This window comes from Gymnogyps californianus, chromosome 19, assembly GCF_018139145.2.
Source record: "Gymnogyps californianus isolate 813 chromosome 19, ASM1813914v2, whole genome shotgun sequence".
Classification (NCBI taxonomy): domain Eukaryota; kingdom Metazoa; phylum Chordata; class Aves; order Accipitriformes; family Cathartidae; genus Gymnogyps; species Gymnogyps californianus.
This window is the reverse complement of record NC_059489.1, coordinates 7,597,056-7,610,163: the sequence shown is the minus strand read 5'-3', so window position 1 is coordinate 7,610,163 and position 13,108 is coordinate 7,597,056. Positions and strand designations below refer to the sequence as shown.

General features: G+C 45.5%; 1 protein-coding gene across 2 annotated transcripts; it reads right to left on the bottom strand.

The window, feature by feature from the left end:
- Nucleotides 1-173: 173 nt before the first annotated feature.
- On the bottom strand, nt 174-12,703 carry NUP85 (nucleoporin 85). 2 transcript variants are annotated; one of them, XM_050908541.1, is made up of 19 exons: nt 12,654-12,703; nt 12,475-12,568; nt 12,237-12,399; nt 11,775-11,845; nt 11,212-11,255; nt 10,347-10,416; nt 9,287-9,408; nt 8,775-8,909; nt 8,050-8,172; nt 7,534-7,665; nt 7,022-7,128; nt 6,636-6,719; nt 5,941-6,006; nt 5,314-5,465; nt 5,104-5,221; nt 3,621-3,721; nt 1,686-1,837; nt 970-1,056; nt 174-368 (listed from the first exon to the last, which is right to left on the bottom strand). In XM_050908541.1, exons 1-19 carry the CDS (start codon nt 12,684-12,686, stop codon nt 267-269), a joined length of 1,956 nt encoding a protein of 651 aa, XP_050764498.1. In that variant the 5' UTR covers nt 12,687-12,703; the 3' UTR covers nt 174-266. The 2 variants fall into 2 exon arrangements, with proteins under 2 accessions (XP_050764498.1, XP_050764497.1); XM_050908540.1 differs by having other exon boundaries at nt 12,237-12,568.
- Nucleotides 12,704-13,108: the final 405 nt, after the last annotated feature.

Below are 13,108 nucleotides of genomic sequence, written 5' to 3'. Positions count from 1 at the left end.
AAAAAGCCACGGTAATGCTGCCATTGGCAAGGAGGTTTACTTTACCAGGGGAGGGTTGCCAGGCCAAGTTGGAACAAGCAACCTTAACGTTTTGATGCAGCTCCTTCTTAAAAGTTACATTTACATTTTTTTTTTAAAGTTATGTTTATGGAAGACAAGAACAAATCACCAAGCAATATGCAAAACAAGACATTTATTCTTAGAAAAGCAGTCAGGTTTATGTACAGTGAGCCACAGAGGAAGAGTAAAATCACATACTGCCGTTTTCAAGATCCTTCCAACGTGCCTTCTTTGACGATGACTCGTGCAAGATTTCGTGCAAGAGCGAGCCTCAGCATTTCCACTTTCATAGTCTCAACGTCATCATCCTAAAAGCGAGCAGAGTTTGGGTCAGACTACTACCCGCAGTAATGAGCTGGCGATGGGTTCTCTGTCCGGGTTGTGGAGAGGAAGGATGCAGGTCATTAAGAGGGAGAGGAGGTGTATATTTACCTGTTACAGGGACCTCCTGAGAAGAGCAAAAGCTACATTTCCTACTTTTTAGATCAACACAAGACAGCATTGCCAAGCCTTTTCTCTTTCTGGCAGCTGCAGAGGTTTGCATGTGTAGCAAATGGCTCCCTGTTCTGCGCCTGGAACGTTTCATAGCTTGAGCTGTTAGATGGCAGCATCTCAGCTTTTCATTGCCCATGTAATTTGCAATTATTTATCTTGGAAAAGCGTCACAGGCCAATCCAAATCAGCAGAACAGTGAGGAGTGGAAGCACTCCTGTACTGGGTTTGCGTATATTTAAATATCTTTTGATGATGCCTCATTTGGCTGGCCTTTAAAAATAACACCACATACCAGCCTCGGTAACTCAGGCTCTCCCTCTTTTCTGCCCCCGCATGGGAATATAAATGCAGAGCTTGCTTTCCCCGGCCCTCCCCACCGCTTCATTATCCACTTGTCCTCAAAACAGGAGCTACCTGGAATTTCTGCTTATCCGACTTCCCTGCTGTCAGGTCTTCCAGGCATCGCATCAACTCGTAAGTCTGCTCTGCTGAAAATATGACCTGTGGAAATGGAAGTATTTACTGAAAATGACCAAGTTTAAGGACATTACAGAGTCTGAGAAGATAACTCAGTTGAGAGGAAGAGAACACGTTCACACTCCCACAGATCCACTCTGACCCTTTAAATCACAGGATCAGAGGATAATTCAGGCTGGAAGTGACTTTGGGAGGTCTCTAGTGCCACCTCCTGCGCAAAGCAGGGCCAGCTATGAGGTCAGAGCGGCTGCTCTGAGCTTTACCCAGTCATGGGTCTGTAACTGCTGAACTGTCATCTTCTTGATGGATCTTAAAGCAAAAACTGGGCTTGGAAGAAGGAAGCACACTAGAAAAATCTTCAAGCCAAGCACCAGAAGGAACTGGACGCGGCGTGTACTTAAATCATCAGCATAGAGGTACTCCAGTGCTGTTTCCTGAAAGCTAAGAGTTGATTATCCTGTCCTGGCTCCTGTGTGCTCCCACTGACAGGCCATTTGGATAGCTGTGCCATTCTGGAACTGCCACGAACAGTTCTTCTGCACTGGAAGTGCAAGTCCTAGCCTGGGGGCGGAAAGGGGGTCACCACTTAGAGATACCCTGTCAGGAAGAAAAGAAGGGGGGGGCTTTTTGTCATGTGTGACCAGCGTGCTCACCTCTTTCTGCTCCAGCAGGGGAAGGGCGTCTGTCAGCAGGGTCATCCAGAAGGAGCAAGGAGCAATGTGAGCCGTCATCAACATCAAAAGCAACTTGGCAGCTTCAGAGAACCGCTTCTCCCCATACAGCCGGTGGAATTCTCGGTACTTGCCTACACACGGGTGTTGGTGAAGGGTAAAAGGCGTCAGTGTCCGTCAGACCTGCTCAGGCCTGGGCTACCGGGTGTCCGGAGGTCCCTTTGCTCCCACAAAACCTCTGGTAGAACCACCCCCGCCTGACACGAGTCTCCAAAGCAGCTGAGTCTGGGGGAATGGGAATCTTGTGCATGAAGAAAGGTTAAAATAGAGGCTGGCTGAAAAGGCAGCCAAAAACCTGTTACTGTTCTTGCTAAGGTTTACTGTTGGAACCAGCCCGTTCGCTAACTGATGTTGTCTGGTGCTGAGTGTGCGCAGGGCGAGCAAACACTGAACACCAGTGGCTTAGAGAGACTGGGAGCGTCTGCAAAAACCAGGAACGGGAGGGGAGAGGCGGGGGGGAGGTGACTGTTCTTTTTGATATCGCAGAATATCAGGAGGTCTGAAAGGCTTCATTGTCTTCCTGATTGTTTAAATGGAAACTGAGATCTTTGTTAATGTGGAAAGTTCTGCTTTTGCTAAGAATTAGTTAGGTCAATATCCAGCACATAAGAACTGGCTGAGGATGAAAGTGAGTTTTATTCTGCGGCTTTGTTTGTATCCACTAAACTGTCAAAATACTGCAAGTAATGATTCCTGTTCAGATTCACCTTTGACTCATGCTTGAGCTCCAGACAGAGACATGTGCAAGTTGTCCAGCAAAAAACCTCCAAAGGAAAAACAAGTAGAAATACTTTCAGGCCTTTCAGGCTTTTTTATAAAAAGCAGAAAGGGAGGTAATTTCTCTATAAACACAGTTTATAAACACAGTCACACAATTAAACTACAAATCTTGGGGGCTGATGCAAGGGTCACTGGGTGACACTGGGCATACAGGGATACGAGGGATTACCAATTTGGTAAGTTACAGTTAGCTTCTAGGCTTAATTTAGGATAAGGTTTAAATGAAGGAAAAACAGTTCCAGTTTTGCAAGCTTGGACCAAATGGGAACAGATGAAATTCAGGATCACCCTGACTGTAATGCTGGTGTCAGCCAGAAGGGAGCCAGTCCAATTGGTGACAGCTATTCCAAATTCCTATTAGATTCTGGCCCCAGTAACTGGGCTTGCTAACTGCCACAGCTCCGGAGGAAGGTGCATTTTAGCTCAATTTCCTGTCTTGGGCCATTAATGGAAGGCCACAGAGGAGCTGCAGCCAGATGGGCAGGTTACCACAGCCCGCGCCTCTGCCAGCCAGGAGAAGGAAGCTGTGGTAGGTAAAGGAAACTAGCTGGAGGCCCTCCACTGTTGTTTGGCACAATTGCTACGGTGAAAGGGCAGGAGAGATCTGTTGTTTGAGTGAGCTTGAAATTGGCACGCTGAACCAACAAACGTTGTTGAGATTTTGCAGAACTTTGTGAAGTTAGTAAAATTATCGCATTGTCAAAATAACTTAAACCAGTGGTTTACTCTTCCAAGGAAGCCCCCTAAGGCCTTCCAGACTGCGTTTGTTAATATTTCAAAGTCTCTTTAGGTAGTGATACAGTCTGGAAAAAGACTAACAAAGGGGAAGCCTGTGTCAGAATTCAAGACTGTCCTGCTCAAAGCAGTGCAGAACAGACGCCTACTGTGAGTGCAGTTGTAAATGCAGTCTCCTGATAGCAAGCAGGCTGCATCCCAAATCACCTTCAGTCATTTGCTTTCCCCTCATCACTCAAACAGGCTGTAGCCACATGGAGGAAGAGACAAATCCAAATAATTCTGTGGAGTTAACTATGTTCTAAATAACAGACCAGAATGAAAACTGTAGATGCTTCTCACCAAGAAATGTTAGCCGGTCACTAAGCAGCATGGACGGTCCCAAATTATCAATGAGGTCTAAGTCAGAGAAGCACCCCCTTTCACAATAGTCCTTAAGGAATCTAGGGAGAAAGTAAAACACAATAAAAGCTTACAGGGGAAAACATCATCCACATTCATTTTGTATCTCCTCATCCCTTCCCAGAAAACTACGATACAACTGTGTTCCATCTTAATCAGCCTCCCGTGAGGGTTTCAGAAGACATCAAAACATTTCCTGGGAGCGGCCAATGAACTGGTGTAATGTGTGTTTAACAGACACTATTTATTCTTCTAGATTTTGTGGTAGCTGAGATCTATTCTTTAAAAGGAATAAGTGAAGGAAGGAGCACAGGAAGCTGAGGCTGGGGGATGCATAAATAACACTCCCAGATCATAACAAAAGCTCTATTTTTCTGCTGTGTAAAAAAGTTGATAAGCAGCAGGAACAAAAACAATTCTAAAAGCTTTTCATCTGTTTTGTCACAGCCTTCATTATCCTGCTTTTTTCAGAGCTGCTTCCTGTGATGGTTTTCTTTCACCTTCTGTTGAAAGAAGTAGAATGATTCCCACTCCCTCAAAGAATAAATGAAAAAAACAAAATAAAATCCAAACCAGCAATCTCTTACTACTCCCTTTCTTTACTGTTGAAGACAGAGTATTGCCTGGCCACCTACCCCGAGTGTAATTTCAAAATTATACTCTAACTATGCAAAGAGATGGGTACCTGCCTATTTCCAATTAGCAAAGAAATACATGACATGGATTGCCAGAGATTAAAAAGCATGAAGAGAGTTGCCATATCTTTTGTCTAGGCCTAAGCTAAGTGTTGGCATCCTCTTGAATTTTATAACAACCTTCCCACCCCTGCAAGGCCAGATATTGTGACAAGCTTATGCAAAACCAGGGACAGGATAAAACTTTACTCTTGCTTACATATGTTATAATTGTGGCTTGAGATTTTTTGCAGAAATGGCGGCTTAAGTGGCTCCCACTGACTTGTTTGGAGACTGCATGGTGAACTAGACTGGTTAAAAATAATCTGCTGCATAAAGCACAGAAGGGGATTATCCTCCACCCAGATCAGTCCCCGGTTCACTGTACAGCCCATCAAACAGCCGTACTGGAGCAACTGAAAGGGCAGCACGTAAGACAGAGATAGTGCCAAAAGAAACGTTTATCAAAGCAAGGTCTAAGAGGATTGGACTGTTGGATAAAGCCAATCTGTTTCATCTCTAGATTTCATGAAGTAAAACAGTGTAGAAAAACAGCTAGGGTATTGCAGATGAGAGCACCCAAGGATGGCATTTTCTAGTCCAGAAGCAGGTACTTGGTCTGAGGGAAAGACAATCCCAGTCTGCCTGCAGCAGGACCTTTTCTGGTCTGTCACAGAGCCGCTGCCTTCTCCCCTTCCTACCGCCCCACTACAGCAGCAGTCGTCTGAAAGCTTCTGACTCAGACTCACCGATCGGATATTAGCGTAGCAAAAGCCGCATCCTTAGCTCTGATGCTCCACGACAGGGCAGAGCCCAAGCGATTATTCCGCAGAGCTTTCATGGCCATGATTTTACAGATGCTACGAACTTCGGAGAAAACATAGGAGAAGAGGGAAAGAATTAGTTTCAGTCGTTTCACTTGTATCACTACAAAACAATGAGATTTAAAAATCAACCACCTTGTTCATGCATCTGTCTCTGCTCGCAGATCCTCAGCACTTTGAGGGCCTTCTGTTCTGTGTTAAGGGGTATCCGCTCGATGTGAAGCTCCAAATATACCCTGCCGTATTCTGGACAGTGGTCAAAGTAATCTACCCCCAGCTGCCACAGGCTGAGAGAGGGAAAAAAATGATCAAGCATTCCAATCGTATAAATATTAAATAAGCACAACTGTAAAGCCGCAAGGAGAATCTGAGTCTGCATTAATAACAGTTAGCTCGTGATTAACTTCGTATTCAGACCTAAAATGGCTTTTACTTTCTACCAAATACCAGCTGCCTGTTATACAACTTTGGAATACCTGCATCTCACAAGTGCTTTGGTACGAGCAGCTCTGTACCAAAAAAGCCACAGTGGCAGGAGTAATTCTGCCCTGGTCAGTATGCCTGCTGGGTTCTGACAGATAGCTTTTGTCTTTCGTTCAGGAAAGGAAACCCGCTCGTGGTGTATGATCCCTTGGGGACACCTTTGCTGAAATTCTAACAGTGGCTTCTGTAATTTTTGCCTTTTTACTTCATTAACATGTAGTTATTTCCTTTGGCTGCCTCAATGTTAGTCTATCCTCTGAGTAAAAAAAACGTTGCTACCTGTGATGGGAGAAGAGTCCTGAGGCATACTCTAGCAGAAGGAATTCACGCATATTTGAACCAAAACTGGGGGGAAGAGAGAAAAGAAACAGGCATTATTATTTGCACCTCATTGGAAAAAACTGCTGACTTTATTTCACAAGTACTTTTAATTTATACAGCATGTTTTCTCATGGGCTATCTTAATAAGCTTCGTAGCTCAGGCCTAAGCGTGCAGGTCAGCTTTCTCCTTGGGGAGACCTGCCAAATATTTACAGCACTTAGCGAATATAACTGAGAGAAAGTGCTTTAAGAAACTAAAACTTCAAGGGAATTCAGATAGCAAAATTCAATTGCTCAAACTTAAATTTATGCAGAACATAAGTACAGAAACTCTTTTTAGATTAGTTTCTCACCATTCCCAATAATCACAAACATTTGGGCCCTTGATTATATTTCAGATAAAATTATATTTAAAAAAAAATCCTAACACTGTACCGAGGCACTGTTGAACAGCACATCAAACTCAGCCGATCAGCAACTGCTCGTGCTTCTCAGAGCATCTGGGCTGCCTGTAACTTCAGAGGCACATCCAGCACCTTTATTCTCCATCTTCTGTATATGCCCAAGATGCTCCTTTTCAACCAAAATCCACATGCTCTTTCAGTTATCCTTGCTGCTGGGTGTCTGAATAATCAATGCAAATAAATACTTACTAGAGATTGTGAGATTGCAGGAGTTTACAGTGATCCAGTAGGTCAGTCAGATGAGCCACAAACCACCAGTTGCTCAGGGCAATGCTGTATTTGAAGCAAGTAAAAGAAAGAAGAAACTAAGCCTACCGCTGCCAAGGAATGCGTCAGGTTTTCCACAGGCATTTCTTACCAATGCAGAAGCTATATTACAGTATAATGTCTGGTTGCAATGTCCCAGACCTAATGGAATACTTTTAATTGCTGCCTGCTTCACATATTTTTGCTAGATTCTTTGAAAGGATGATCAGGTGGGCTGCACCCATATCCTCTACCCCAAATACTACTGGAGTAAATGCACACAGAAGCAATACTGTAGAACTAGAGAATCAAAAACCTCAAAACTCAACCTGCATTCCTTGATCACTTGATGCATCTCAAATTCAAAGGCTGCCATTAAAATCGTGTCTAGAGGCTCAGGGCTGCTCTCTCCACCCAGGAACAGGTCCATACTAGACTGTGGAATGAGATTACAAGACATGATAAATGCAGAAGTTGTGAGATGGTAAAAGGAAGACATTTGTTCGGATGTAGCAGCCTTGTTCAGGTTATTTTATGGGAAATAATAGGTCATAGAGACTGAACACATTAACAAAAAAAGATTTTTCCTTATTTTAGCATAAGGAAACTGGGGAAACAATTTGCAGGAACAAGACTGGTAACATTAGACACTGAAGAGACTGGGTCTTCAACAATTATTTGTCCACTGTATCAGTCTCCCAGTCCACTTACAAATTCTAGGAAACATCTTACAGGTACGTAGTTGCTGTAAGACGTCAACCCTCTCAAAGTTCTTCTTTAAGCATAGTAACCCTTGTGTGCAAGAAATGGTAGAGAATATAAAAATAATTCTACTTCATGCCTGTGCATAAAACCGCAGTTCCATTGGCTTCACAGTTGGATGGGAATACAGGAGTCGGGTAACCAGAAAGTGGTACCAAGTAGTCATGAGTTCCTTTTTCTCCAGTATGGCATCCTCATCGCCCAGCAGGATCTAAGGGGAGAAAAACATAGGAGTAATTCTGCAAATTCAGCAAAGTACACAGCCGCACTGTAACTCTTCAGAGGCATTACTCCCATTTTGCAAAGTTGAGACTTTAATCAAAATTAAATAACAAAGGACAAAGATCCTTCTCAGAGCCCAGTTTCCTCATCAGCCTTACGGCCTTGGACATAAAGAGAAAACGATCTGCCCAGGCTTGCACAGACTGTTGCAAAACAAAGAACACTGTACAAAAGACTGGCCTGAAATCTCCTGATTTAACGAACAGATCATCCACCATATTAAAGTTACTTATGGCTACACAGGGCTCCTGAAATACACAAGGATGGATCCAATAGTTGTCCACAGTTTCCTTCCTTCCCAGCAAAAACACACCTTGCAGATGGATTCCATGTGGGAATTGGAAGCAAAAGTTCCATCCTGTAGATACCGCTGACATTCTTCATGCCAGTGCTGCCATTTCAGCTCCATCTCGGTCAGTGTCTGAGTGTTGCCAAGCTGAACAGAGATAAGATACATAAAATAATGGAAACACCAAGGCAAATCACAGCAGGCGCTTGGGCTGAACTCACAGTCATTCATCCTAAAAAGCTAAACACGGGGCTGCCATCAAATTTTTCCTTGCCCTACAGTCGCATTTGAAGTGTCTTTCTTTACGCATCTAAATAAGGCAAAGGACCTTAAGAGTGTGTCATAAAAGATTACCGGGATGCAGCTGCAATTTCTCCTCCACAAGGAGATCACTGGAACAGAGGGAAACTCTGCTGGCAAAGTCTTCAGAAAATATTCTGTACAAGAGAATAGTTCTCAACAGGAACTGTTTCAGACAACTGGACAATGTATCCTGCTGCAAAAATTATCTTTCTAGCTATGTTGGTTTGTCACCTAACAGGTTTTTGCCTGTATGGTTGGGTCTTTTGGGCAATTCAAGAACAGAAATATTATTACTGTAAAGGATTAAGACTGAGATGTTTTAATGGTCAACAAATTGTGATGTTACGGGAGCCACAGCAGAGATGAAATAGACTGGACTAATGGTGTCATCCCTCTTCTCTCTTTTCCCAATGGAACTGCATGAAAAAAATCCACTTTGTACATACACTGGGCACAGGCATCTTCTTCATCAAGTCATCCAAGATTTTGTACATGTTCACCGACGTGGGATTGGCACTGGCTTCCTTGGAGAGCAAGTGCCGTGCTTCATCCATTCGGCCTTGCAGCACAAAGACATCCACCTGCAAAAACCACCTGTCTGTGAGTGCCACGCTGTGCAAGGCTACAAAATACCCAGGAAGAGTATCAGAGGGGAGTTTTAACTTGTGATTTAGGCAAGTTAAGTGGAGTTAAAATGCTTAAACTGCAGGCCCTGCTAATTCAAATACACAGTGTAAGTCTTGACCTCTATGGAGCAGGCAAGTGAAAGGATCAGGATGGCAATGAGGGCTAGGATGATCTTCAGAATGGCTTCATCTTAAAACCTGTATAGGTAGACAGCAGCAGTGTCCTAGGTATCAGTTTCTGAGATGTAGTCGTGTCGAGTGGGGAGGAGGAAGGCAAAACACATAGGCATGAATTCTCTTTGTTTAAGAATCTTACAGGTGACTATACTCACCACGTTCCAGAAGAGCTCATGTTTTGATGGATTTTCACTGCTCAGAACTTCACGGACCATGTTGTCCACATCACAGACATGAAGTCGAACCCAGTCAAGGAGGCGAAGCAGAAGGGGACCAGCTTTATGCAGAGAAGATTTCATTCTGTTAGCTCCCAACTGTTTGTTCCCAAACTGCTATTTTACGTGCTTCTAACCTTAATGATTTGACAATCATTAGATGAGGTTTACTGATTGGATTTCTATTTGCCACACTCAAATTACAGAGGAACAAAGTTCCTCAAGTAGCCAGGCTGTGGGAGCATCAGGCTGCTGACAGATTTCTGTGTGGCAAATTTTAGACAGAACAGCAGCGGAGACTGGCAGAAAACCCTAACCAGTTACTTGAAGAAATAAAAGATGAGTGATTCAGATCATAAATCTTGCAATGCCAAAAGACACATAGAATGTTTCTGGTTAATTTAGCATCAACTCATTATTATTAACTGAATATGAAGAGGAAATCTGGCACTAGGTGATTAAGTTTTCTTGAGATTTAAGTAATCTACAATTTGTGAATCTCTCTTCTGTGCAAGTAGCATATTTGTTTGCATAATCCGATTTCCTTAAAAAGTTATTTACTACTTTAAAATGCTGGTGTAAACAAACTGACTTCAAAAATGACATCCTAAAGTTAAAGGAGTTGCATCAAAGAATGCGTAAATGTTAGTTGGCATCAACATATTTGATGCTTAAAGATGTGTTTATGCTTAAAAGTCAAACAAATTGGCAACAACTTTTGATATCCCTCTTCACTACCTTTCTGTTAAAAAGACAATTTAAATTGTAGTGAACTACACATGAGGGGAAAAAGTAGAAGGCAAATCTAATAGCTTGACACAATTCAATGTGAAGAAGGCAATTTTCGGAGGCAGAAGAGGTATTAAAAGGCTTGTTGACACTTGTCATATCTCTAAAACATATTAAAATATGACACAATGGACGCTATACACATTTTAAACAAATAAATACGCAAATAAAAAGCCCTTCAGTCTTAACATCGGGATAGTTCACTGCTCACCTGCAGCTGCTTCAACAAACAGAATCTCACACAGGTTCCAGATCAGCTCCATTGCAGAGAGAATAGAAACCTGAAAAAAGCAGGGCCATGCTTCAGATTTAGTAATTATTCCAGTTAGGTTCCACGCATCTGCTGTCCATCGCAATCAGTTAAGCTCAGTTTTTACAGACCAGAGAAACGTCATACTGGCACTTCAGAGATACCAATTAAAAGACAGAAACGGGCCACAACTTCTCTACATGCATTCAGCTTAGAAAATATTGAAGCTGTTTGTGTATTGAAATGCAGTGATAATCTGTCATCAGTGGGCAATACTAAATAGCACAGGAAGTGTTATCTTCAGCCTTTTTGCACTCCTAAGGTTTAACAGTACAAACAGCAAAGGAAGAAAGAAAGGCCAGTGAAGCAACATCAGCGCAGCTAATAGGACAAAACTACTGTGAGCAATCTGCTCTTCCTGTAACGCTCTTCTAGTGTCTGACAGTTCACGGTGAACATCTAGAGCTTCCTACGAGCATCCTTCCTCGGATGCAGTTGATTGGAACTTGAGTGTTTGAGAGGTGAAGTTTCGGACAGGTGAGTACTGGCCCACAGCTGGCTTTAAGATGACAAGAAAACATCACACCTATAACACTGAATATATGTTTAAGAAATGCAGTGAATCCAGATGTTGGGCATCTTTTTATTGTTTTAGAAATACAGGAGCTAACTATTTATTCCCATTTATTCTTGCTCACGAAACGCATCCAATATGCTAAGCCAGAGTTAAATCTAAAGCGCCTTACTGCCACAGTGTTGGCCTTGATGAATTTACTAGCCAGTGATTCATGTTCAGTTGTGACTACGTGACACGACTGCAGATTACCTGAGTGCTATACTGGCTGTGCAGGGCAGGGTCCCGGGCTGAAACTGAGGGAAGAATAAGGGAAGTCAAAGAGCAACATATTTACCTTTCACAGCCCTTTCTGGGCACATAAATAAAGACAACAATACCTGATCGCTCATCAAGCACAGACCTAAATGAGTATCCATACGGCAAAGCTAACTTTTATATAAAACTTTGTAACTTTTTTTTATAAATCCTGTGCAAGTCTGGGTATGGCTACAGGGCACGGATGGAAGGGAAGAGTAAAATCTCCCACTTTTTGGGGGGAGCAAGCTGTTAATTTGGACTGTTTCCCACAAAACTGCAACCTGAGATATGAAAAGACAGCAAGTCCCCAGAAGATCAGTTAAAACACAGCGGGGAAAAAAAAATCTCTGACCAGATTTACAAACCAACTTGGAAATCTCCCGGATGGAAATGGAGCCTTGATAGTTACTGAAATCTACTCATGCCATTTTACAGTAGTTGCAATGACTTACAATTGAAATGCTACTTTTAGAATCACATAGCATTTCCTTTTATTGGAGTAAGAGCAAACTTACTAGCTGCCTGGTGCATGTCCTCCATACAGGCTCTTATCACCGATCGGTAGTTTTTACTCACTTGTACCAATCTGCCAAACACAAAAAGGCTTCGGTTAGAGAGAGCTGTTCGAGTTTTAGTCCACTAAAGCCCTGCAAGTTTCTCTGCAGCAGCACACTCCCAGCACTGGGGCGAATCCAGTGGGGATCAGTGAGGCTGTGCATGGCAGTTATACACATGCTGGCTATATGCAGGCAAAGGCGTTGGTCAGCACAGTTATGGGAAAGATCAGGGCCTCGTTTTGTAAAATTACCCCCAAACAGTCATTTTTTCTGCGCTGCTGCTGATTACAGCAGCTCTAAGCAGCCTGGTCAGTGGCACCCGCCTCACTGGAGGCATTTCTAGGGCAATGTCATTTGCCCGGCTGGAGAAGGAGCAGCGACGGCGGGTGCTTCCCACCCTCCCGCGCCCCATCCACTCACTGCGCTTTCCTCGACTTCCCCGCCAGCTCCTCCTCGCTCCGCTGGAGGCCGATGAAGATCCCGTGCGACTCGTTGAAGAGTTTCCGCAAGGTCTGGATGTAAACGTCCTGATCCCTGCGGACCACGAAGACGCGGGAGGAGCTCGGCCCTCCCTCCTCGGTGCCTGCAACACACCCCGTCAGCGCCCCGGCCCGAAGCACCCGGCCCGACCCGCCCTCGCCCCGGGACGGGGACCCACCTCTGCGCCCGAAGAGGGTCTCGCACACCAGCACCTCCGCGGGGCCCCAGGCGAAGCACAGCTGCCTGGCGGACGGGTCCGCTCCCGGCACCACCTGTGAGGGGACGCCGGCCCGTCAGAGGCGCCCGCGGCCCCCGCACCGCCCCGCGCCCCCCGGCCCGGCCCTCCCCGGCCCGCACCATCAGCGGTGGCTCCGCATCCAGCTCCTCCATGGCGGCGGCCGCACTCGCCTCCCGCCTGCCGGCCCTGCGCGGAGGCCCCGCCGCGGCTGCCCGCGCCGCTGCCTGCGCTGCCCGCTCCGCTGCCTGCGCCGCCCCGGAGCCCCGCCGCGCTCCGGCGCTTCCCCGCGGCGCTGCCGGCCCGAACCGAGACGCCGGCAGCGGGAAGGGGCCCGGCGGGTCTCCGCCGGTTCGGGGCAGGCGCCGGCCGCTCGCCCCGGAAGCGCCGCCGGCTCCAAAGGCCCCGCCGGGGCGGGAGCGGGGACGGGGCAGGCTGGGCCCCGCTCCGCTCTCGCTCGTAGCTTCCTCGGGCGCTTCCCTGAGGCCGAGCGCGGGTGAGCCGCCGGGCCGGGCCTCCGGAGCCCTGTCAGGCAGTGGCTGCCCCGGGAGGGCCGGTGCTGCCCGGGGGTTTCCGA